The 24180-nt window shown below is 47.7% G+C and overlaps 1 protein-coding gene and 1 non-coding gene across 2 annotated transcripts; one reads left to right on the top strand and one right to left on the bottom strand.

Moving 5' to 3' along the window:
- Positions 1–713: 713 nt before the first annotated feature.
- Positions 714–18767, bottom strand: RAB11A (RAB11A, member RAS oncogene family). The gene is made up of 5 exons (XM_051796924.1): positions 18602–18767; positions 10979–11174; positions 9909–10102; positions 8881–8961; positions 714–2380 (listed from the first exon to the last, which is right to left on the bottom strand). Exons 1-5 carry the CDS (start codon positions 18639–18641, stop codon positions 2241–2243), a joined length of 651 nt encoding a protein of 216 aa, XP_051652884.1. The 5' UTR covers positions 18642–18767; the 3' UTR covers positions 714–2240.
- A 216-nt stretch (positions 18768–18983) lies between these two features.
- On the top strand, positions 18984–19055 carry TRNAQ-CUG (transfer RNA glutamine (anticodon CUG)). The gene has a single exon. It is a non-coding gene; the product is annotated as a tRNA-Gln (tRNA).
- Positions 19056–24180: the final 5125 nt, after the last annotated feature.

Here is a 24180-nt window from a genome sequence, read left to right as displayed (position 1 = left end):
TTGCCTAAAACCACACGAAATCCGGACCTGATGTGACAGCTGAGTCCAGTCACCTGCTTACAGGAATGAGAAAAGGAAGTGGAGTGAAACTTATCCTGCATTTCCAGATGACAAATTTAGAGCTTGGCTGCTGCAGGGAATCAGTTAATTCCAAAATATGCTCCAGTCTGGGCAGAGAAGGTGCTGCAAGAACAGCTCCCACAGTAATCCAGGACCAGGCTCACTCCTCATCCTCAGTCCCAAACTGCCTCAGTCTCCAGAGCCACTGGCACTGCCCCACGTGCTCCATGGGTGCTCCTGGCACCACTTCACCAGGACACCCCAGTGGGATCCCAAGCTTTCATCCTTTCCTGCAGAAGGAGCTGTTTGTATCCCACAGGATTTTCTTTCTCATGGCAACGTGGGAAAAAAACCCCCAGGTTTGTAAAAGCTATTCAGAGGTTTGACTGGAGTGAACCCACAGAATTCCTGAGTGTAAAAGCTCCCTGGAGCTGCCAAACTGCCCTGGCTCTGAACTGCAGCAGCCCCAGAAAGCTGCAGACCTGCTCTGAGGGAAGACAACTGTGTTACACGACCCTTCCAGGTCCTTTTCCAGGGGCACTTCCACTTTAGTGTCTTCTCACTGCCTGCTCCAAGAAGCTCATCAGCTTCCAGTAAGGAAAAACCTTCATGTCAAATCCCAGTCCTCCCAAAAAGTGCACCCAACACCACAGTGAGTCGTCCCCTGTAATTCTTTATTAGAATCATGGATGAATATATTTTAAATCAATCTAAAAAAATAATGAATCGAAGTACAGTACATGCATAAAATACAAAGTAATTTACAAACAGATCAAAGGAGCATCTCCAGAACTAATACCAGGAGGAGAAATGGAGTAAAAAACAAGAAGTGACCGACTACAGCAATGCCTTCCGTGTGCCTCACACGTCATGAGCACCGCGAGACAGGAGGGTTGGGATGGAACACAGCTGGAAGTGCCAACCACATTTTGGATGTTCCACACGGGTCGTATCAGAGTTTGAGAAACATCCCCCACAATCCATTACTTCCCTGTAATTGTATAAATAACTGCAGGCATTTACACAACAAACAGTTCCTCTAAATAGTGTAGGAATGCAGTGCCCGTAGCCCCAGTGCCAGGGTTGGTATGTTTAGGAATAGCAGAGAGGGATGTGCAGTGACAGAAGGCACAGTTCATGTATCCCTGAACAAGCAAATCCGACTGAGGGTTTGTAGGGAGCGACAGACAGCAGGAAAACTACTCCAGATGGTTTTGTTCAAGAGCAGACAGCAAACCACTGGAATTATTTAAAAATACTGGATCAAACAGAACTGAAAACTAAGGCTAGGTAGTTGAAGTTGTTGATTCATCAACTCAAGCATTCGAATATATTAATATAAGTGGCATGCATTAACAGGTGTGATGTGTGATATGTAATATGTGACAACACCCTTCAAGTCTGTGTCCCATAAAAAAAAAAAGGCATCCTCAAAATCCTGATACCACCAGCACTGTGGGGGCCAAGCCTCAGGCAGCACAAAAACAGGCTGCAAGCTCCAGGGTTGGAGTGACCCTTCCCCAGGGATGCAGCTCCCTCACAAAGGGCCCCTCAGTGCAGCCCCAGCAGCTCTGCCTCACATCAACCTCCTCTGCAGCAGGTGCCAAACCACAGCACCTCAGTCACAGGTTGCCAGAACCTGCTACTTGTTCTCGAGAAATTCTCTTTTCTCCCCCATAATACTCTACAAAACTTCACTTGACAACCTGAAGAAGCAGCCAAAAACATTTAACTTACATTAAAATTGCACTTCAGAGCAACGGGCGCTTGGCCAAGCTTTAGGTGCAGATGCAACACCTTCAGACAAGGAAAGATTATCCTGCCCAGAGATACTTTCCTCGTTTACCTGACAGTAATTGCTTTGTGAGGAGCAGAACAACAAATTCAAGTGCTCACTAAAGGTTCCTGTGCTCTGACTAATGGGCATCGTGTTGGGAAGAGATCAGTTGAGTTCCAAACAATTTACTGACCCCAAACCGACAAGTCGGCGTTGGGAAAATACTGCAGCCACATCCAAGAAAGAGACTGATAAACACTGAAATCAAAGTGTCTTAAGACATGGAGAAATTCAGAAGGAATAAGCAGTGACTAAACACAAGAATGGAACCACGAGAATTACAAATATATTTAAATCTTGGACCTGGGGAATATACACAGCCTCTTAGGAAAGAATGGACAATTTATATATTCTGACAGCACTGCATCTTTGGTTTGTTTTCAGTGGTGGGGGGGACATGGATGGGAACCACGTTGTTGCTTGGAGACATATCATTCTCACGTCTGTCGGACATTTGCTTCTGGGAGACAATGCGATAGATCTCTGCAGGGTGAGAAAGAGCTGATCATTATGAGCACACCAGCACAGTGCCAGCCAGGACTTACACCTGGGGGGAACCAGGCAGAGCTCTGGGATGACACAGGTAACACAAAGAAGCTTTCACAGCAGGTTCAACTGCGGTGCTTTCTAGGTTCAGAAAATAAAATGCATTTTTGCAAAAGAAATTACTTTAACAGCTGTTTTGCTTGCCTTGAGATAAGAGTAAATGGACAGAATTCACGAATTCCTTTGCTAGAAATCAGAAGCTATGTGAGCATCCATTTCTTCTGAAGGTCCTTAGGACTCTGTGGATGGGAGTCACATGTTTGCTCATGTATCCACAGACAACAGCAGGATTAAAGGGAACCACTCCAGATTCCTCTCCCTGATAGGACTGCAGGGGCAATTCCTTCTCTCTCAGCACACCCATCACGTACAACACCTTGTCTACCATCCCAACAGTTCTAAATCTTCAGAAAAGGTCGATTTAGGCCCAAAAGGGGAGACTGAGCCCCTTAAGCAGCACATAAAGCCTTTACAAAATGTGCTGTGTAAGAAAAGTGGGCTCCAAACAAAGAGATTCTGAACTCAGGGAGCGCAGGTTAAACCCCTGTGCCTTCCCAGCACCTGCAGAGAGCCCTGCCCAGTTCCTGGGGTTTGTTAGTGGACAGTGATGCTGCACAGAAACTCAGAGCAGCTACAGCAACATTCACTTCAGCTGCACAGAGAAAGAGTAGAGCATGTGTAGCACTTCACCCCCAGAAAGGAAATAAAGCACACCAAAAATAGAACGTGGGGAACTCACTTGCAAATTTGAGTTTGAAAACCATTAAAGTTTAAAAAAAAATAGAAGCTTGCTAAAGGTCAGCTTTACAACAAGCTTGGAAGTGTTTCAAATCCAGCAAAAAGCCAACAACATCCCATCTTCTGCCTTTTCACAGAGAAAAGTGTGCTGGCAACAAACACACCAGCAGTGCCAGCAGCAGAGCCCCCAGAGCAGGGGGCTGTGCCCACACCCTGTTTCCACGTTCCATGCCCTGTCAGAAGGTTCCAGAGAAGCCCAGGCTGCCACAGACAGGGTGTCTGCACTTCCCTCCTGCACAGCAAAGCAGGAAGAGCCCAGCTCATGAGCAGCTCTGGCAAAACAAAGTGAAGGTCCGAGTTCTTTTGGGGGTTTGGAGTCTCATATCAGCTGGATAATGACTGTCCAAACACACACATCACCTGATCCCAAACCAACACACGGCACTTCCATCAGGAATTTGCCATTAGTGAGTAGCCTTTGTTGGGAATTTTGATGAGCTGCTGCTTAGTGCACATCCTGACATCATTTCTGAAGTGGAGCAGCCTTGTGCTGAGAGATCCTCACACAGCTGAGTGCCTGTGATGGGATGAGATGGCACTGAGGAGCTGAACAGGGTCCCTGAGAAGCCAGGCTTGAAAGCTGTCCCCCTGAGGCAACAAGCCAGCACTAATTTAAGCTGCCAGCACAGAGGCCAAGTGCTCCCAGGAAGAGCAGGAGCAGGGCTGCACACATCCATGGGACTGCTGGCAAAATGGACATCTCTCATAGACACCATGCTGGATTTATGGACTGCACAGGTAACATCTACCTTGGAAAGAACTGGGCCTCCAAACTGACACCTCAGACTGACACCTCAGACTCAGACAGGGACAAACTGTTCAGAAAAGTGAATTTTACACATGCATTCAGTACAGATCGAGTCACTGAGGCAACCAAACAGGAGCTGCACAGGCAGGAGGATTTTCTGATATCACCCTTCCTCGAGCTCACTCTTCTTTCCAACAAAGAGCCAAACAATTCTCAAGTTAAGTGACCCCCACAAAAACAGACCTTTAAAGTCCCCTGCAGCCCGTTGTGGGAACCAGCAGATAAGGATCAGCTGGGCCCTGGAGAGCCTGTGTGTGAGGTGGGAGGAGCACAGCTGGATCTGCTCCGAATTCCTCGGGACAAGCCTTGTGCTCCACTGCCCTGCCCCAGCTCAGGGCTGACAGCCAGTTCACCTCCAGGAGCAGAACAATGGCCTTTCTGAATCAACAGGAAAAGCCTCTTGCCACCTTTGTTACTGGGAACTCTCCAGTAGCACCTCCAGCAGCAGCCATTCTCAGTTTCCCAGAGAACTTCCTGAACAAGTTCATGCAAGTCCCTACAAGAGCTGTCACACACTTCCTCCACCCTGTAAGCCAGGACTCACACAGGGGCACTGTGTAACACCCTCATCTGACAGCAAAGATCTTCAGCAAACAGCCCCAAAGCCCTAAAAACAATCTTAACAGCACCAGTTCCATTACTGACAAAGGCTCTGTCCCTTCTGACTCTGGGAATATATTCCCATAATTCCCACTTCCACAGTCTGCCCAGCAGCCCTGCAAGTGAATCCCCTTCCAGCACTCCCAAGTTTGTTGCTCCCTGCTGCTTCTCCCTCCTCTGCAGTGCAAACTGGGTGCAGCCACAGCCCAGATACCAAACCCTGCCTTTCCCTGGGGGAGCTGCACTGTCACCACACAGAGCTGTGCTGCTGTGACAGGGGAGGGGGAACAGCCCAAAGCTGCTCTCACTGGGGCAAAATGCCCAGCAGCAAAGCCTCCAGTGGAACTGTGTGCAGGCCTAATGAAGATGTGAGGTTTTTAATGAAGCCACAGCACTCTGGGCTCTGCTCAGTGACTGAATGAGACCTTATTAAGGACACATTCAGCAGAATGCACCACTGCATAATGGGGGACTGTGAGAGACAGGCCTTGCACTGTGAGAGCTGAGAAAAAGGGATGTTGCTGCCTAGGCCAGTCCTTGGCTGCTCAGCCTGCACTGGGGTTTCATTCCTTTTCAGGTGTACAGAGAAAACAAAAGAGGAAATCCCTCGATTTTTTGATGTTAATTCTCTGATGTTGTTTCCTTGGTGATGGGATTCCTTAGAGATGAAACCACAGCAGAATGCAGTATGGGAACAGAGACAGCACAGAGCCAGGCAGACTCCAGTTTACTTTAAGGATGCTTTATCCTGCTGTGAATGCTCAGAGTGGCTGGGATCATAATACCAGTCTCTCCTATTTGCCAGATGATACAAAGCAGCTTTGTGTGCACAACAATCAGCCCTTGCAGGCCAGACATCTTGGAACAGAAGAATTTGGATAGGGACCACTACTCTAAGCCACAGACAGAAAAGGTCCCCAAAACCTCCTCTGGAATCCACAGCAGGACAGGAAGCCCACTAAATGTACAATATAACCCCTCTAAAAGTTCTCTCTAATACTAGGAGAGGGAAGAAGAGCTTTTATCCCTTCTTCCACCTGTAGCAACAGATCACATACTCACTTAGGCTGTGCTAACTACAAAATGGACTCATATTTCCCTTGGCCAAATAATTCGAAGTGGCTTAATCTGAAAATCCAGGTGTGGGTAAATGTAACATGGACCCTTCTACACCTCCAGGGAAAGAACTCTCACAAGTTTCCAATAGTGCCCCAACCAGAACAGCTTCAGGAGGGCTGGAAAGAAAAGGGGGTTGCTGCAGACACCTTGGCCACGACAACCTGTTGAGGAGATTTCCCAGGAGCTGGAAGAAAGTCTCTGGAGCAGCCTGGGGTGTCTGTGGAGCAGCTCCCAGCACTGCAAATTCCAGCAGAGCTGGTGCAGCAGCACATCCTGCCCCTCCTGTCAGACACCTCTGCTCCAGCCGCTGGCACTGCCTGCTGGCTTTGCCAACATCCCTCTCCAGGGGACAGCGAGCATTCCACCCACAGGCACTGTGCTGGGAGGCTGCCCTGCCAGCACACCATCCATGATCCTGCAGGGTGACTCCAAAAACCACATTCCTCAGATGACTGCTCCCCTCTTTCCTTCAGTGAGCCATTAACAGCTAAAGGCAGCTGTGAAGTGTTATCAAGGAGTTTATTGGCAGAACAGTCACAGCCCAGATGGAGCCGACCTGCTGCTAAGGCACCATTTACTTCATCTTTATCTCCCTGGAACAGCAGCTCCTGTCTGGAGAGAGCCACATGCCCACTAATCACAAGTGTTTTTTCCAGCACAGTTGATCTGACCCCTCCTGAACATGGATCCTGTCCACAGGCCCAAGAGCTCTGTGCCCTAAACACTGTCACAGCAACGTGCAGGGCACTCTGACATCCATGGAAAAGCAACAGCCTTGGCAATCTGTCAGAGTCCTCTGAGGGCAAGTTTTAATCACTTGCTTACCCATTACAGACCACTCTGCTTACAGAAATATTAAACCAGGGGGGGAAAAATCAAACCTTCACCAATTAGAATCCAAACTAATTTCTGGAATAAAAGGCACTGCTGGAAGCATGTGAGGAGAGAGAAAGCACAGCCTAGGCTGTGGCCAAGAGGTGAACTGCTCCCCATGGCAACAGCAGCGCATCCTCTGAGCATCACACAGCTCTGAGGGAAGCAGCAGCAGCCCAGGGCACACAGGGAACTTTCCACCTCCTCAGCATCACTCAGAGAACATAATGGTCCAACAGCAGATGGGGACAGCGAGGTGACCAGTTTATAGTGGCTGTGACAGCCTTGGGAGGGAACAAACACTGCCTGATATACTTCATGTTGTTTTATTAGTGCTGGTGTATGAACGTTAATTAACTAACCTGCATCTGAGAGCCCCAACCCCTCTGCAAGCAGGAGAAGCAGCAAGGCTGTTTGTTCTACATGACACACAGCACATCTGGCCAGAATCTGACCTCAAAGTCTGGGTGCTCCTGAGAGAAGGGACACCAAGGACACAGGTCTGAAGGAGGAAGCCTCAGGTTTAGCAGTTATAAGTGAGCAATGTCCTTCTCCTGAAAAATCCATGTGCATTTTTGACAGGACTGCCTTTAGGCAGGTGAAGAAAACAGGAAATGCAGCAGGCATCCCAATGGCACTGCACTCAGCCACTCCTTAGTCATCCACCCTCTGATGGCAGTTAGTCATGTAGGGAGTCAATGTATAAGCTCACAGAACTTCTCTCTTTGTCTTTTTCATTTTGTGCAACACTGAATAACAAATGACTACATTGAAGTTAAAAGGGAACCACATGGTTTAACTAAAGAGGAAAAAAAAAGTTCTTTATTCATCTACCACTTTTAGCTGGTGTCTGCACAGGAGCACTTAGGAATCCACTGTAAAAACACAATAGAATCAGAACTGTTGGAGGCTTCTTACAACCAAGGATAAGACAAGAAACAGATGGACACAGGCAGCTAATACCCCAGCAGCCTAACATCTATCTCCAGTGCTAAGCTGTCCATAAAGCATTTCAAACAACTGAAGAAATGCTACAGACTTTATATTTTTACTGCAATAAATAACTTTCTAGCTCGATCCTCACTGTATTTTCCAGTATGACTACCAAGTCCTTCTTGGTGTATTTTTAAAAGAATGCCTAAAGTAGCTGGCAAAGAGGAAAACAAATTCAAATCTAGCAAGGTGCCAACGTCACAGCAACAAGATCTGATTAACAGACACACAGTTATAGTTCAGAAGTGGGGCCACTGCTCATACCAAGCAGATCATGTATCCTGGCACATGCTACATTGGGAAAGAGGGAGTTTAAATTTGCAACTGGAAAACATGTTGGAGGCACTCAGAGAAAACAGGGAGACTGCCTGGCACACCTAGAACAGAGTCACAACCAGAGGAGTGCCTCAGATGTCTGAAAGCTCAGACCAGAGATTTAGGTGTGTTTGCCAAAGCTGAGAATGATGAAAGCTCCAAAACCACACAGGCCACTGTGTCCCACTGTGCCCTGGCTGCAGCTGACAGGGGGTAACACAAAAGTCCCATGACAGCCAGTGATTTCCACACCAATTTGTGAATTCCTACCCCAGCCTTTATAAGCCAGGGTTAAATTAAGGTCCCCCACATTGTTGTAGTTGAGTGTCTCAGTCTTAACAAGTTCTGCCTATCTAAACAAGGCTTTAAACAAAAAGGAAGTACTTTGTCCACAGAGCATAAAAAATGCAGCACTCACTGCTGTCACACGTCCCACAGGCCAGAAGTCCAGGCAGGACTATTAAATGCAATGACAGCAACTTCCCTGCAGCTCAGGAGTCACTGTGTCTCCAAGGAAGGATCTCTGCTCTTTCATCCCTTCTCCCTTGGCAACTGCTGTGGGCACCATTAAAGATGGAGCCAAACTAAATTGACTTCTCCTTTGATAAACAATGGCTGTTCTAACTTGATGCCTGCATGAGACAATTCCCTCCTGTGGGCACTCCCTGTAATGGGAGATGGAAGCTGAAACACAAACCAGGCTGACCAGAAACCTGGGGCAGATCAAAGTGAGCGAGGATTCATTCCCGAGTTCAAGGCTGGCCCTTCAACTGTGACACTTTGAAACTGGACTCCAAATCTTAGGGCTAATGAAGAATGACTGAATAGCAAAATTTTTAAACACTTTATAGGCAAAGAAAGCCCCATTTGCATCATATCTGAGCAGCCTTCTGCCCTTCCCCCTTGAAACACAAAGCACTGGATGACTCACCTGTCAGAATAGTCTGGAAAGCTGCTTCCACATTTGTAGAGTCTAAAGCAGACGTCTCAATAAATGACAAACCATTCTTCTCTGTGTGGACAGAAATACTATAATTAGAGAGGTATATCATACATCTGCTTCCCATCTGGAAAAGCTTCTGTGCCAAATAATATCTGTAGTGTTCCCGATGAGACACACAGGTATCAAAAGAAAGTATAACAAGTTGTGGGGTTTTCCCCTTCAGGTGATCTGAAAGTGATACCACCCAACAATAGAATTTGCACCCATCCCCAAGGACAGGGATCAGCCCAGTGCTGTGTTACTTTAAGGCACAACTTCCTGCACTCCTGAAAGGGAGAACCTGTTACAGTTTCAAGAACTGTATGAAGAAGTTTCCTGGATTTTCTTTAACCTCATCAAGTTTCTCCACCTCCCACCTAGTATGTCACAGCAGCTTATTTAACAGAGAGGGGAATGACACTCCTCCAGCTGCAGGCAGGAATCCTCACTGGCCAGAAACTCTGCCACTGCAGCTACAGCAAGCCTTAATATAAGAAATCCAGCTACACTTCTGGATGAAAAGAAACTGGGCCTAAAACAAGGCAAGATTTACAGAAACCAGAATTATTGTTCACAGACCTTAACTGTGCAACAAGAGTCACAAAGCCAGTTTAATGACAGTCTCTTCAGCCACGGTACCTGTGTGGGGCTGCAGATCAGCTGGGGCACTGAAGGCAAGACACAGGGGCAAAGCTGCCACCACACAACTCACTCAAACCTACAGCCACAGGCACAGTTTCTGTGGGAGAAGCAGTGCACAGGCAAGAGAATAACTGGTTTAAAATTACCAAGTGCCTCTGGCTGATTCTTGAAATGACATGCATGTTCTACAAGGCCTCCTTTCGGCCTGAATTAGCCGTGTGACACCGAGGGACACGGCCAGCAGCAGCTCTTCCCTCCCACCAGCAGACTGACACGCCCAGGGGCGGGCAGGCAGATCCCCAGCCAGCACCGGGACCGACTGTGAGTTCACCCACCCGCGAAGGCTCTGGCCTCGTCGGTGGGGACGGCCCGGAGGTGGCGCAGGTCGCTCTTGTTGCCCACGAGCATGATGACGATGTTGCTGTCCGCGTGGTCCCGCAGCTCCTTCAGCCACCGCTCCACGTTCTCGTAGGTCAGGTGCTTGGCGATGTCGTACACCAGCAGTGCCCCCACGGCCCCGCGGTAGTACCTGAGGGGAGAAGGGCGGGAGAGCGACGTCAGCGGGATCAGAAGCGACACATTACTGGGAAATAGCTGTTATTGAGCTGCACAGAAATACCCAGGGAAGCGGAGCAGCCAGACGAGGTTACAGCACAGGACCAGCAGAGCAGCCAGGACAGCTCAGAGCCTCAAACCCCATGTTTGTGGGGAGAACCCTCCATCCCAAAAATGGAACTCTGGAGTCAGTCACCTTCCACCCCTGATCCACCCCTGTGAAGTGTCCCCCACCCATCGCCGTGGGTGCAGCACGGGCACGGCCCAGAGTGATAAAGAGACTGAATGACTCACTGGATCATAAAAATGTCAACGTGATCTACTCCCTTCACAAAAGGCCACTTTAGGGCCCAAGAGGCACAGTAATGCATTCAAAAAGAAACAGGCTGTGTTCTCTCACCTCACAACTCCCTCCAGCTCTACTGAAATCCAGCTTTTGCTATGCTGTTTTTTTCCAATTAAACAAGCACACACAAAGTGAGCAGTCTTTCCTGGCTGCTACAGGAGGGTTTCTGCTCTTAGGTTACCACTGATAAAACCTCCAGGAACACCGATATTACTTTATCATTCACTTGCACTGAAATGAGTCTCTCAAAGCTCTTGCAATTCTAGGCTTGAAATGCCCCCATTTAGGTGTCACGAGAGCACAGAGCAGTAAATCAGTCTGCACAGGGACACACTAGATCAGGTTTCTGGGCTGAATAATATTTAACCTTCCTCCCACCTCAGGCCGCGGATATTACCTGATAAAACACAAACACCCCCTGTCTGCAGCTCCTGAGGAATCGGAAGGGCCCACAATTCCCCTCCTCAGCCAAAGCTTCTCCCCAGCCCCCCAGGGGTCACTTACGCTGAGGTTATGGCTCGGTACCGCTCCTGCCCTGCAGTGTCCCAGATCTGAGCCTTTATTGTCTTCCCATCCACTTGAATGCTCCTCGTTGCAAACTCCACTCCAATGGTGCTTTTGCTTTCCAAGTTGAACTCATTGCGAGTGAATCGAGACAGGAGGTTGCTCTTGCCTACCCCGGAGTCTCCAATAAGGACAACTACAAGACAAGAGCAGCATAAGGATCAGATTCCAGGTGCAGATGATGCATCGACAGTCACCTGCAATAAACATTTATTTTTGGGAATGAAGCATGAAGGAAAAGAATGGCAACACTACCACGCTTGTCATGGATCTGCTGCCCAAGGGTTGGAAAACCTGGAAAACCAGAGCTGCCACATTCACCAGCATTTTGAACAGACACTAGACTGGACTTTTACTGGTTACATTTCAGTCTCCTTTGCCCAGCATGGAAGAACATTCCTCTTCCAGGAAGAATGTACGAGGCTGTCACTGCAAAAGTTGGGGACTGGTTAGATTTCACATCCTTGTAACAACATTAGAACTAAAAAACAAAACAAAATCCCCACAATAACACAACTGAAATCTGCTTTGCTGAAGAAGTTCAAAACGCAGGGCAAGCAGCAGACTCTGCTTTACCACAGAAAAATCTGTGAATGGAAAAAAGAACCAAACCAAAAAAACCCCAAGGCCACCATCACCCTGAGAGACAGTTTGAAATGTTTGCTGAACCACAGCTCTCTGCCCTTCTGCAGCCCCTCTCTGCTGTTGTGGCTCCTGGACACATCAGGCCAAAGCCTGGAACTGCTCTAAAACACTGCTGGGGTATCAGTGGGATTCAGGATTGGAACCACCATCCACACCCTTCCCTGACTCAGTTTGACTCATCCCAGCACCAGTGCCAAGCAAACTAATTGGAGGGATTCAGCTATGCTTGACAAGAGAGTGAGAGAAGGTTTAAAGTCCAGTTCCTTCAGGAAAACAGTCATGAGGATTCACTGCAATAACCTGTAATGCTGGTTGAAAGGTGCAAGGTTAAGTGTAACTTAAAACTCAGTCACAAGATGCAGGACATTGGATGAAACATGTTCACAACCTGAGTCACACCAGCAGGAGCCTCTCAGGATGATCTTCTGCCCTTAACAAAGATAAGGTACCAAACCATTAGTGAGGGGAAGGGAAGAAAAAGAGGATAAAATCCTTGAGAGGAAAGGCTGATAACTAAGAGTTCAGCAGTGAATCAATATCGGGCCAAGCAAAAAACTGCACGCTCAGGTGACACAAAAAATGTTGTGGCTTTGCTTCTTTAGGAAAAACCAAATACTTGCTAAGTTACACACATCATTAACAGCTGAGACACCACAACACAGTGTTAAAGATTCTGTGTGGTGCAACAGAGCGATGAGTGCACCAAAAACATTCAGTCACAGGAGAAACCCCCCATGGAGCTCAGTCTAGCAGTGCAAACACTCCCATCTGCTGCTGCAGCCCTGTGCACATCACCTCCTGCTTAAATAATGCAGAGCAATTCTGGCAAATGGGACTTTGCTCTGACTGGAAGGGCAGAGCAGCACCTTTTAAACTCCCTCCCATAAATGAAAATTGCAGCAAACATTGGCTTCAAAAGGCCTTGTGCAGAACACTTCATCAAAACAAACATCTTCCCAGCTTCCCCTGCCAGCTGACTCAGCACACAGCCAGCCAAGCTCTGAACTTGCATAAAGCAGAGTGGCTCTGTTAACCACTTCTGTTTATGAAGATCACAAGTGCAGGTAGGTGGCAACCCATGCTGAATGCAAATAGGAGTGTGCTTTCCTCTGTGCCAGGTCAGCACTGCTCCGTGTGGCTGCCCCGACACTGCTGAGCAGCTCTGCTGGCACCGGGGATGCTAAATCGTGATAAACCTGGGGCAGGGGACAGGGCACGGACTGTGTCACCTCCCCTGGCAAACAGCCGTGGCTTCCCTCTTCCACTGGCAAGTGAGTTCTCCAACACTGTTTTGGCAGGTTTAGGCCATGGTTTTAGATGACATCATGTTTGTAATCACTGGGACGTGTTACACACAAATGTGAGCTCCCTTCACACACCTCAGTCCTGCATCACCCAGCACTAGCTCTGGCAGCGGCCAGAAACTCCTCTGAACAAGGAAAACAATCCACATCCATCATCTCCTTTTCCAACAGGATGCATCATATACCTGTTAAGTATCCCCTCAAACATAGTTTTATTGTTCAGTGCAAACCCCACCTTCAAGTCACTTAGTAGATGGATCCCTTTGATTCCTCTGCCAGGTTTTTTTCCTTACCTTCTCTGAATCCCACGCTGCTTATGCTCTGAATGGTTTCCAGCACCAGATTAGTGTGTCCCAATTAAAAGGGGAAAATAATACTTTCCTCCTTGAAGTCAGCTATTTCCTCTGCTTAATTGGGCCACTGCAGCTCCTCTTGAATACAGGCACGAGAACAGCTTGGAATGTCAGCAGGCGCCTCAGACTCCTCACACCTTCTGCATTTCTGCCAGTCTGGGCAAGTATCACTCTTTAAATACAATTATGAACTGAAACAGCTTTAACAGCCACTCAGATTGTGTTATTCATTGCAGTTTTGCTTTCCTTATCAAACCACTTTGTTTTGATATTTTATACTACACACTGCTCCGAGGTATTACATTCCTTGCATAGAAATGCAGTAGGAATGACCCTGGATGGCCAAGTCCCATTCCCAGTTTCTGGGAGGGAAATGACGTTATCTAGGCCATGATAAAGCTAATTGTTCCTGCACACACCCTTTTATTGGGCTTTTCTTCCAGAAACTCACTCCTAATGGTTAGAAATTGCCTTCTAATTTTCAGGAGAAATTAGTGGTGTCCATGTGCCAGCATCATCCATTAGCTTATTAGAGTCCTCTCCCAATGGTGTTTACACTGGGGTATTTACAGAAAGCAACCACATCTTTTCTGGGCTTTGTTGCATTTGCTAAACAAGCCAACTTGTCAAAGGGTTCCTTATAAACACATTGTCCATTTCCCCAAACACCTTCCCTACAAGTTTTTCCACTTCTTTCCCACACAGCCAGAACTGCACACATCACTCTGAGATCTCCCTGTGATGCACAAAGGGATTTTAATATTTCCATCTCTACTCCAGGCATACCTGGAGCTGGAATTATTTTTCCTGACCATTTCACCTCGATGGCTCAGTCTGCCTGTGGTCAGACCTAATTGTTCAGCTTTAAGCTGTGAAACTTTTACTTTGCCAAACTCCTATGAGTCCCCAGGCATAAAACCTCACATCCCAAATCCCAGCTCGTCAGGAGGACTGCAGTCATCACCAGCACACACTCTGACTGACCCTGTCCCAACTCGCCTCATCAGCAAATTCCTGCGGTACATCAGCACTGGAAGGAGGAAGATCTGGAGGAAATGTTTTAGCAAGTTCAGCCACAAGAGCCAGTCCTGAAATCCATCAATAACCTGCTTTGGACCAGCACTTCCCTCACAGGAGCAGCACCTTAGGAAGCTTCACAGCCAAGGAAGATGGTATTGGCAGATCTGAAAGCCATGGAAGGGATCTCCCAGCCCCAAGCCACTGGTTTAGTGACGGGACAGTTCAATACTTGCAACCATGTGCTTAAAATCAATGCATTTGATTTTCTACAGCAGTTGCTACCCCAGAGGTTTAGGACAAACACACAAGCATTTGGTGGAGAGAAAAAAAAGTTTTAAAAAAAAAAAGAGTATGAAGTCCACACTACTGTAAAAATTTCACTCTGTAATTCCAGTTTTATTTCTGTAGAAGACCAAAATAAGAATTCAATTTCCTAAGCTGCATGAGAAGCAATTTAGAGAATCATGCTGAGGAAGGATTATTAATTTTTCACCAACATTCCAGCTCACTCACTCAATTTTTATTTCTGTTAAACCTTTTACTTAAAAATTTTCAGAAAATACTTTAATTATCTCATGAAATATGCTACTGACAAAGTAATCAGGTTGAAAATAGAGTCCAGCAGCACTGGCTTGTGCTGTCTACAATAAAAGTTATTACACAAGTCACACAGGACATAATTTAAGACAAGACCACCAGCACTAGGGAATTACAGTGGCTAAAATCACTTGTCTCTGCACTGAGCTGTGCTATAAAGAGACATATCAATAAAAAGTTTGGACACGTCTTCATGATCCCAGAAGAACCTGCTGATGAACCTCATCCTGCCCACTTCAGCTGGAGTTTAAAGAAAAAATGGATAAGATGACTTGATTCTACACTCTGCAGGCAGCAGGTGATAACATGGTCATGACTTGTGTTAATCTCCCTGCTCAGCTGTGCCCCCCTTTTATTCACCCCTTTTCTATCACAGAGAGAACTGGCCTCTTAAAGGCCCTCTGGGGTCGGGGTTGTTTGTTCCCTGTCCATATTACAGGGAACACCTCCAAACACCTCTGCAGTAAATGGCTACACCAGGAGGTTTGTTAGAGCACAAAACTGCCTCCACATCTAAGGCAGTGAAGGCCAAGGGCTTCCAACCACTGTCCAAACCAAGAGCTGCCATGAAACCACTTTTCCCAACACGTTTATCTAAACACGGGGGGGGGGGGGGGGGAAAGGGCTTTCTAAACCCCAAACCAACAAGTTGGTTCAGTTTCAGAGCATTTCCTCAATATCAAAGGGAAAAGTTGGAGAAATGAACGTGATGCAAAGCAGGGAGCAGACAGTTGAAACTGGAGGTTTTCCTAACAATAAGCTGAATGTCACCACAAGGCAGAATCATGCTCAGAAATGAGAAGTGTGCTCCCAAATCCAGAGTTCCAGATGGTTTCAAGGTGCAACCATAACCTTCCTGAGCTTTGTCCACAGAAAACTTCTCCTACAAGTGACGGTTCCTTTGATAACTACTCGTCTACTGCAAGCACATTGATCAAAAAGATAAAAAAGTTCCTGTATTTAAGCCAGGGTTAACTTATTAAGTAATAAAGTAATATCCTTATAGTACCATTATACTTTCCTCCTATTAAAATTAGAGCAAGATTTCTACAAACTGCACTTTATAGGCTTTGTGTTTCCTCAAGGGCAGCGCTGGGAACAGCAGGCACTGCTCTCAGCCAAACCCCAAAAGCATGGAAGAACACAAAGACATGTGGCTGGACAAGAAGAATTTAACAGAAATTGTCTTTTTCAAGTCAGGCTTAAGCTTTTCTGTATGCTGAAGTGTTGCAATAGAGTCAGGAGAAGGGTATTTTGTAACATGTTCATAACCCCAGAACTCTCCTACTGGATTAAGTGTCCTGATAGACCAATGCACCCACACCCACAGTCTGACCATCAAGAACTGATGTCCAAGAAACATTCTGTGTAACAGAACACTCTAATCTCTGTCCCAGCCAGCCCTTCCTCTTCAAACAAGCAATACCTTCAGGCTTGCCATTGTCACCATCACACTGAAATGCCCCAACCAACACTGTTCTTCCTCTCTAAGTCTGTGCAGGCTTTCGATTTCATTTATAGTATTTATGGCAATGCACCACTCCAGAATTTGCATATACATCTGTGGGACTCTGTCCTTCTGCTTTCACCTGCTGCCCAGTAATAGAAGCATTACAGATATCCAGAGAAATTATGACAAACAGAGATACTTTCCCTACTTGCCCTAATGACTCACTGTTCTAATTCTGATCAAGTTGTACATCACTTCAGTATAAGGGCTGTGAATCCATTAGGTCTCTCTTCTGATTATTTTGATGCCTTTCTCCATCGTTTTAATTCTACAATATCCCTTTCAAAATGGAAATGCTTGTCCTATCTGCATTTCCACTCCATTCCCAAGATGCTCATGTCTCAAATTCAAACGCTGACCTAACGTTCCCCCGAGTTCCCATTTCCTTTTCCAAGAGTGTTTACCTACCCCTTGCCTTTTTGACCAGTGCCTAGTAAGGAGACATTCAGTTCACAGACCTACTTGCAATAATTTCAAGATCATTCCAGAGCGGTGACAGCTTGTTTAGAACCACCATCACCTCTGGGAAGTTACAGAAGTTTCCAGGATTTGTATTACTCTGCATTTTTATGTTATTTCAGCTGCCACATTAATCCCAGTTATGTGACACTGCATCAACTTCCTGCAGTCCACTTTAGCTGGGCAAAACCCAAATGGCTCATCTTCACAACAGCATTTCCACACCATTCCCAGCTCTCCCAACAGTTTCTATGAACCAGGCTCAACAGAAAAAGCTTTAGGAGAGGCAATCAAATAAACCAGCCCTGAACTTCTCCCTGTAACTGGATCCAAGCTTTTTAATTCCCCAATTACATAAGGAAGTAGGTGTAATAAAAGATAGGAGCTCTCCCTGAAAACTCACTGATATTCTCAGGCTTTCACAGCTAAAACATTAATTACAAGCCCACTGACAGAACTGCAGGAACAAGTGAGAGCAACTCAAAGGTTGTGATAACCTGAACACAAGTTCCTGCAATAAGGCTGCTGGATGTGATTGAACCAGTGCCCAGCAAGGCCCTTGCCAGTGCTGCAAGCTGAGAAAAAAGGCCCTTCTGGAACTTCCTGATTTGATTTTAATATAGTACAGATAACTGATTCATAGCTAGAAATAATACCACTTTCCACATGGAATTGGATAAAACAGGTAACAAACGAAAAAAAACAAAACCAACCAAAAAACAACTACTCAAAGTTATGACAGAAGCTTAAGGGTACAGAGGAAAAAAACTCTGATGTTTTCCTTTACCTTCATGATGACAAGCATGGGGTCTCTCACCATCACATCATAACAATCAATGCTCTAAATTCAAATTTGCAACACCACACCACAACAAACAAGTACTTTTTACAGGACTTTGCTTGCTTTTACAAGAGGGCTTAAAAAAATTGGACAGTGAACTTCCAAAACCTCAGCACTTCTGCACACGTTTCACAGCGTGCTGTATGAACCTGGACGGCAGGGGTGGCGTTTTACTCTGCGGGGAGAGAAAACTGGGTATTTAACTACAATCTGCAACGTTTTACCCCAACTTGCTGCTGTACGGCAGAGTGCAGGGACATCAGCTCTGGAAAACAAGGAATTCCTGCCCTTCTCTGCTGGGAGCCAGGACAGGCTGGGAGATCCAGGCCAGGCTGGGAGATCCAGGCCAGGCTGGAGCAACCTGGGATAGTGGAAGGTGTCCCTGCCCATGGCAGGGGGTGGAACGGGATGGGATTTAAGGTCCCTTCCCACACAAACCATTCCAGGATTCTATGGTTCCATAATCACTGGGCGTGGAACAGCAGGTACATTCACCCCTCGCCAAGGGCTCGGAACGCAGAAGGCAGCAAATCTCGCTCTTTTATTAAATTAGTGCATCATTACGAACGCTGAGCGTATCTCAGCCCCTCGGCAGCCCTGTTCAACAGCCGGAGAGGGGCCTTATCAACCTTGAGGAGTCCTTATCACCCGCGGGCATCCTCCCCGGCGCTCTCTCCTCGCCAGCCCGCCGCCTGCCCCCGCTCAGCCCCCGCCCGGGCACCGACACAGCCCCGCTGCCCAAACCCGCCCGAACGGGGCATTCCGGGCCGCGGGGGAACCCCCGAGAGGTGCCCGCGGCGCTGCCCCCGCGCCGAGTGCCCCGCGCCGCCTCACCTTTGAACAGATAGTCGTACTCGTCGTCGCGGGTGCCCATGGCGGGGGTCGGGGCGGCGGCGGGTCGGGAGCGGAGCGGGAGCGGGGCCGGGGCCGGTCCGTCCCTGCAGCCGCCGCGGCGCTTCCGCCCTGCGCGCTCCGCCCGCCCGCCCGCGGCCGCTTCCGGGGCAGCGGCGCCGCCGCCCGACCGCGCCCGGGGCGGTGCCGGGGCCGTGCCCGGCCCGCGTTACACCGAGCGGGGGTCCCGACCGGCCCCGAGCCCCCCGGCCCCGCCACAGCCCGGCCCCGCCACAGCCCGGCCCCCGCGGCGGCTGAGGGGGCTGCGGGGATGCGCTGCGGTGGGAAGGCACTAGGGGCGGCCGGGAGAAAGCACTAGCGGAGCGGTTCCATGGTGTAATGGTTAGCACTCTGGACTCTGAATCCAGCGATCCGAGTTCAAATCTCGGTGGAACCTGATACTTTTCTACCCGCTCTTCGTTTTTTTTTCTTTTCAGCCTCATGTGCCCAAACGATGCACGGACACGCTCCGAGCTCCCCAGGTTCCTGTTCCCAAACGATGGATACGCACATTCCGAGTTCCCCGGATCCTATGCCCAAATGATGCCTGGCCACACTCCAAGCTCCCCGAGACTGTTCCCAAATGATGCACGGACACACTCTGAGCTCCACGGGCTCCTGTGCCCAAATGATGCCCACATGCACTCTGAGCTCCTCAGGCCCCTTCACACACACGTGTAACGACCACATCTCGCATCACCTCTTGCCCGGTGCCCACCAGCCCATCCCTGGGCACAGTGTGGGTGCCCTTCTGCCTCCACGGACAGACGATGACTTCACCCGAAAGCCATCCACAGCCACAGGGCAGCTTGGGGTGGGTTGGCAAGAGGTCCGCAGGTCTCACAGATCCTTCCTATGAACTGGTCTCAAAAGGGCATGTGAAAACAATGGAGCTCGTGGTGGAGGTGTCAGAGCTCTTTCAGCTCATGAGGTGTAAAGGGGCTGCAATCACAGGCCCCTTCCCCACTGCCTACACTGCCCCAGTCACCCCTGTGTGCCCCTGTGCCACGGGAGACACCAGCTCTGTCATCAGCTTCCCTTGGCACAGGCTTGAGACCTAAAAAGCAGAGGATAAAAATAGCACTCGCATCCAGATGATTAAACCAAATCCCTCTAAAATGCTCTTTTCCCACCAGGCTGCCGTTAGCAGCAGCATGTTTGCCATGGCTGCACTCAGTGGCTGTGTCATCATTCCTGTGCGTGCAAAGTAACCCCCGGGCACCGGCAGCAGCGCTGGGCATCAGTTACCGTCTGCTGGAGGGACAACGAGCCAGAACGTGATCCTCTGCCTTTAAAAATAAATAGTTCACGCTGCCTCAGAGCCTCTGAGAGGGGCAAACAAAGCATTAATAATGGAGACACAGCAAGATGTGAGCCCAGTGTGTCCCACCACAGGAGCACAGTGTGAGATTGGAGCATTGGAGTCCAGGCTCACATCCTGCCACCAGCCCCCACATGCCCAGGCAGATCATGCACCTCCAGCTTCTTAGAGGGGCACAAAACCCAACAAGCATTCAGGGCTTCACATCCCCAGGGCTCTGTTCCATGTGTCCCGTGGGAATAATTGCATGTGCCAGTTTCCATAAGGGCATTGCAAGGCCAGACCTTGGCAGAGCAGAGAGCACTCTGGTAGTGTAGCAGCAAGGTGGTCTCTGTGGTCTTTGGATTCATCCTTTTTGTCTCCAGATAAACCCAGAACACCCAAAATCTTGAGTCTGAAAATGCTCATCCCGCTTCTGCCGCCCCTCTCAATCCTCCAGTGTTGAGAAGCACATTAAAAGGATAATGGATATTTGTCTGTGGAGAGGCTGGGATGTATTTATAACTCGGCAGTTCAGGTTTCCATCTCACATCCTATTTGTACTTCTCCATTGAACTTTGTTGCTAAAAAGCTATTAATTTTCACTTGATGCTTCTCAGACCTGGTTTCATCCTCCAGAATTGCTATTAGTGCAAAAAACACTAAAAAAATTACACAGATGAACTATTTTTAATTATTCTGCAAGAGCCGTTCTCCTTTCTGTGTTTAGGATTTTGTTGGTGAGCCTGGAAACACCCTTTATTTACATTTTTTGTGTGCGTAAGTGTTACTTCCTCTTGCACCAAATTGCAGATGTTCCTCATCTGGAACTGGCACATCCTGTGCAGGACATCAGGGCAGAGAGTGAGGGTAGTGGCTCTTCTGGTTGAGCTAAAAATCACAGTCCCCGTGTTGCTGCACTGCTGTCACTTGTTGAACATCAGCCATTACGAAGCAGAGGCATTTTTAGCAATCATTTTTACCAAAACATGGACATTTGTGCAGATTGCCATGTAGCTGAGAAGCAGTGGGGGCTCTTTCTAGCTAAGCCTGTTTAAATGCATTTGATCATTTAAAATCAGATTTTTCATGGTGAAAACTGAAAGAGCTCTGTGTCTAAAGAAGAATCAACAGAGCAGGGCACGAGGAGAGCACTGGACTAGCTGGGAGCTCCAGAAATTAAAGTCTTATATCCTGTTCAATCCTGGGTTAATTTTGTTGCTGTTCAGGCCCCAGATGAGAATATCCAAACCCTCAGGAAATGTCACTGTCAGCACAGGCTGGTTTTGGCTGCTCTGCTCTTTCTTTGTGTCCCCTTCTGGAGCAAGCAGGGATGGGGAGTGGGATGGGATGGCCCAGGACACCTGCCATGCACATGAAACATGGCCAAAAAGCAGAGGTCAGGCCTGAAAGAACAGAGGGCTCTGTGCTCTCTGACTGACAGCTTTTAATGGGAGAACAGTCACTCAGCACTGGCATTTCTGCTGCATTAATTGCCATTAGTGTCATCCTTGCGGGAACACTAAATTCATGGCAAACCTTGAATTAGCACACTCTCGTAATTCCTAACTTAGGCAGAACCATTTGCAGAGGCAGCATGTTCCAAGCAACTGGAGCAGAGACAAGGAATGATACTCAGCTGGGCCTTGGATGTTCAATTAAGAGAAGAAAAGCAGCAGAGGTCACACTCATAACTGCGTATTTATGGTTCTGTTCTGGAAATTCATACAGAGCTGCCAAAAGGGCCCAGCACCATTAATGTGCAGATGTGTGTCAGGGCTCCCAGCTCCGGCTGCCCCAGGCACTGTGTGCAGGCTCTCCCTGCACCTGATTTTCATTTCAGTCTCCCACTTCCCTCCTCCCACCAGCTCCTGAGACCCTGAGAGAAATCCTGGCCTAATAAAGTGGAAAATCTGCCACCATCTCCGATGGCTGTAGCATTCCTACAACAAGGTCAAGGTCTCTTTGCAGAGCACACCAGTGGTGTTTGACATGGAAGCGGAAGAATGTGAAAGAGGGATGGCCACTATTTGTTGCTGATCCCAGTTTTTCAGGCTTGGAAATCCCTGCCCACACTTTCCCAAGCCCATCGCCCTGCAAAGCTCAGGGAAAGATTTGGAATTGGAAATCGCAGTAATTCAAAACTGTCCTTGAATGGCTGTTGACCCAAATTCCTGTTTTCCAGATGAAAGCAGCCCCTGGCTTCCCTGGGGCAGAAGGCAGGAAGGACAAAAGCAAAACCCCAGAACCTACTCTGTTTTATCAGAGGAGAAATATTTCCTAAGGGGAAAATCCAATCAATACTTTGCAATTTCCTAACAATCCATGAATCATTGCAATTATACAGAGATAATTCAAGCTTTCCAATCCAGCTGCTAAATTAGACAAAAGCGTACTCTTAGCACACTCTACCCCCAGTTTGACACGTCAGTCAGAAAAAAACCCCTTCAAATATAAAATCCATGCACAGAAATAAAGAAACCCCACTCTTTTTTAAAACCCTGGACCAAATTAAAGGGTCTACAATGTGCAAGGAATTCTATTTTTCAGGTAATTTTGTGCCACAGGTAGGAGTAATGAAAATACATGGAGTCAAAAGGAATTTTTCTGCTGATAGCTCACTTGAATTCCACCATCTGAGTTCTGCAGCTCTAAGAAGAAAAGATATAAGATGAAATAGACCAAATCAAAATTAATTTCTAGATCAGCCTTTTCTTTCCTAACCTTGAGGTTGGAATAAAAAAAAAGACCTGGATCTGAATAGGGACCTATCCAAAAACCAAACGTCATCCTGGTTTTGCTGTTCTTTAGGGGTCTCAGCAGCACTGAAGAGTGGCAAGGGAGCAAAAAAATTAACCACCTTCTGGAGACATTTTTCACTGAGACAATACTATGGAATAAGCAGAAAGGAAGGGAAGTTTTCAATGTGCTTTGGGGAGGAATTGAGTGCACGCCTCGATGACTTGGTGTTCCTTGTGCTGTCAAAATGAAGTCTTCAGTTTCCCACATCCATTTTGGACTCAACACTCATCTCTTTGTCTGCATCCGCTGCCTCCGGAGACATCCCAGCAAGATAACACTGGCAGCCCCAGGATAATTGCTGGCCAGGATACCATTTCATAGAACCATCACTCCAAATCTTCTTCCTCTTACACGCCCTGCCACAGAGGTTTATTTCCTACCTAGAGTCAAAATCTGCTCGATGTTGGTGTTGGTTCCAGACAAATAGAGCGACAGCAGAGCAGCCATTGTCACGTGGCCCATCATCCTCTAATTTGGATTCGAAAGCGAGGCCCTGGGGAATGAAGAAGGCAGTTTGGCTTCTGTGGCCAAGTCATTCTCTGCTGAAACAACCAGCATTGCTGCTTGGCTGTGCTCAGCATGGAGATGTTGTGAAGCTGCACATTTGTACAGGGAGCCAGGCTGAGACTGTAGAACTTTGCTCATTAAGATCATTAGAGAGCTGTCTGATGGAACAACTGGGATGGCTTTGATCTGGCAGAATACCCTTCCTCCTGTTCCCAGACCTTGGGAACCATCCAGTTCTCCACAATTATTTTTTTCAAGTCATGCAAACAACACTCTTTGGGTTTTTTATAGGTTGCAATAACTTCTTCAGGAAAACTGCAGGTTGTAACAGCTATAACAAGATTAATTTATTAAATAGAAACCCCGATATTTCAATGATTCCTCTATAAATATATTCACAGTTGGTTTTGCCAAGAAAATGACAAAATGTTTCTGATAATCCCAAAGATATTCCCTATAAATCCACTAGGTGTCCTACTGTTTTCAAGCAATTAGGCTCAAGGTTTGTTTGGGTTTTTTCCCTAGTTTTGCTGGCGAGGAATTAGTTTGAGGCTTTAGTGGAATTAGGTCTGGGTTAGCAGGTTGGAGAGACGTGTACGTGTGGTTTGTGTGACACAGCAGGACATCCGGCTCACGGCGGCAGCTCTTTTGGCAAATGCCACTAATGCTTCCCACAGAGACCAACTCAAGGTTAGAGGCTGGAAGAGAGGAGGGAAAAGAATCTGCCTTCCTCTCTTGGGAATGCTAAACAAGATCCAGCCGAGCCAAATCCTCTTTTCAGTCAACCTTGGTCATCTATTTATAGGACTGCTAAAGTGAGCCCAACGCTGACCTCAGAGGTGGTGGCAGCACATGTTTAACCTTCATCAGAGCTGCTCAGCACAGGCTGCAGTTGTGACATTCCTGGTCACTG

The sequence above is a fragment of the Manacus candei genome, unplaced genomic scaffold (assembly GCF_025592945.1).
Source record: "Manacus candei isolate 608988 ecotype Guabito, Panama unplaced genomic scaffold, ASM2559294v1 h1tg000046l, whole genome shotgun sequence".
NCBI classification, from domain to species: Eukaryota; Metazoa; Chordata; class Aves; order Passeriformes; family Pipridae; genus Manacus; species Manacus candei.
The sequence above is the reverse complement of the archived record's forward strand: the minus strand, read 5'-3'. Positions and strand labels throughout refer to the sequence as shown.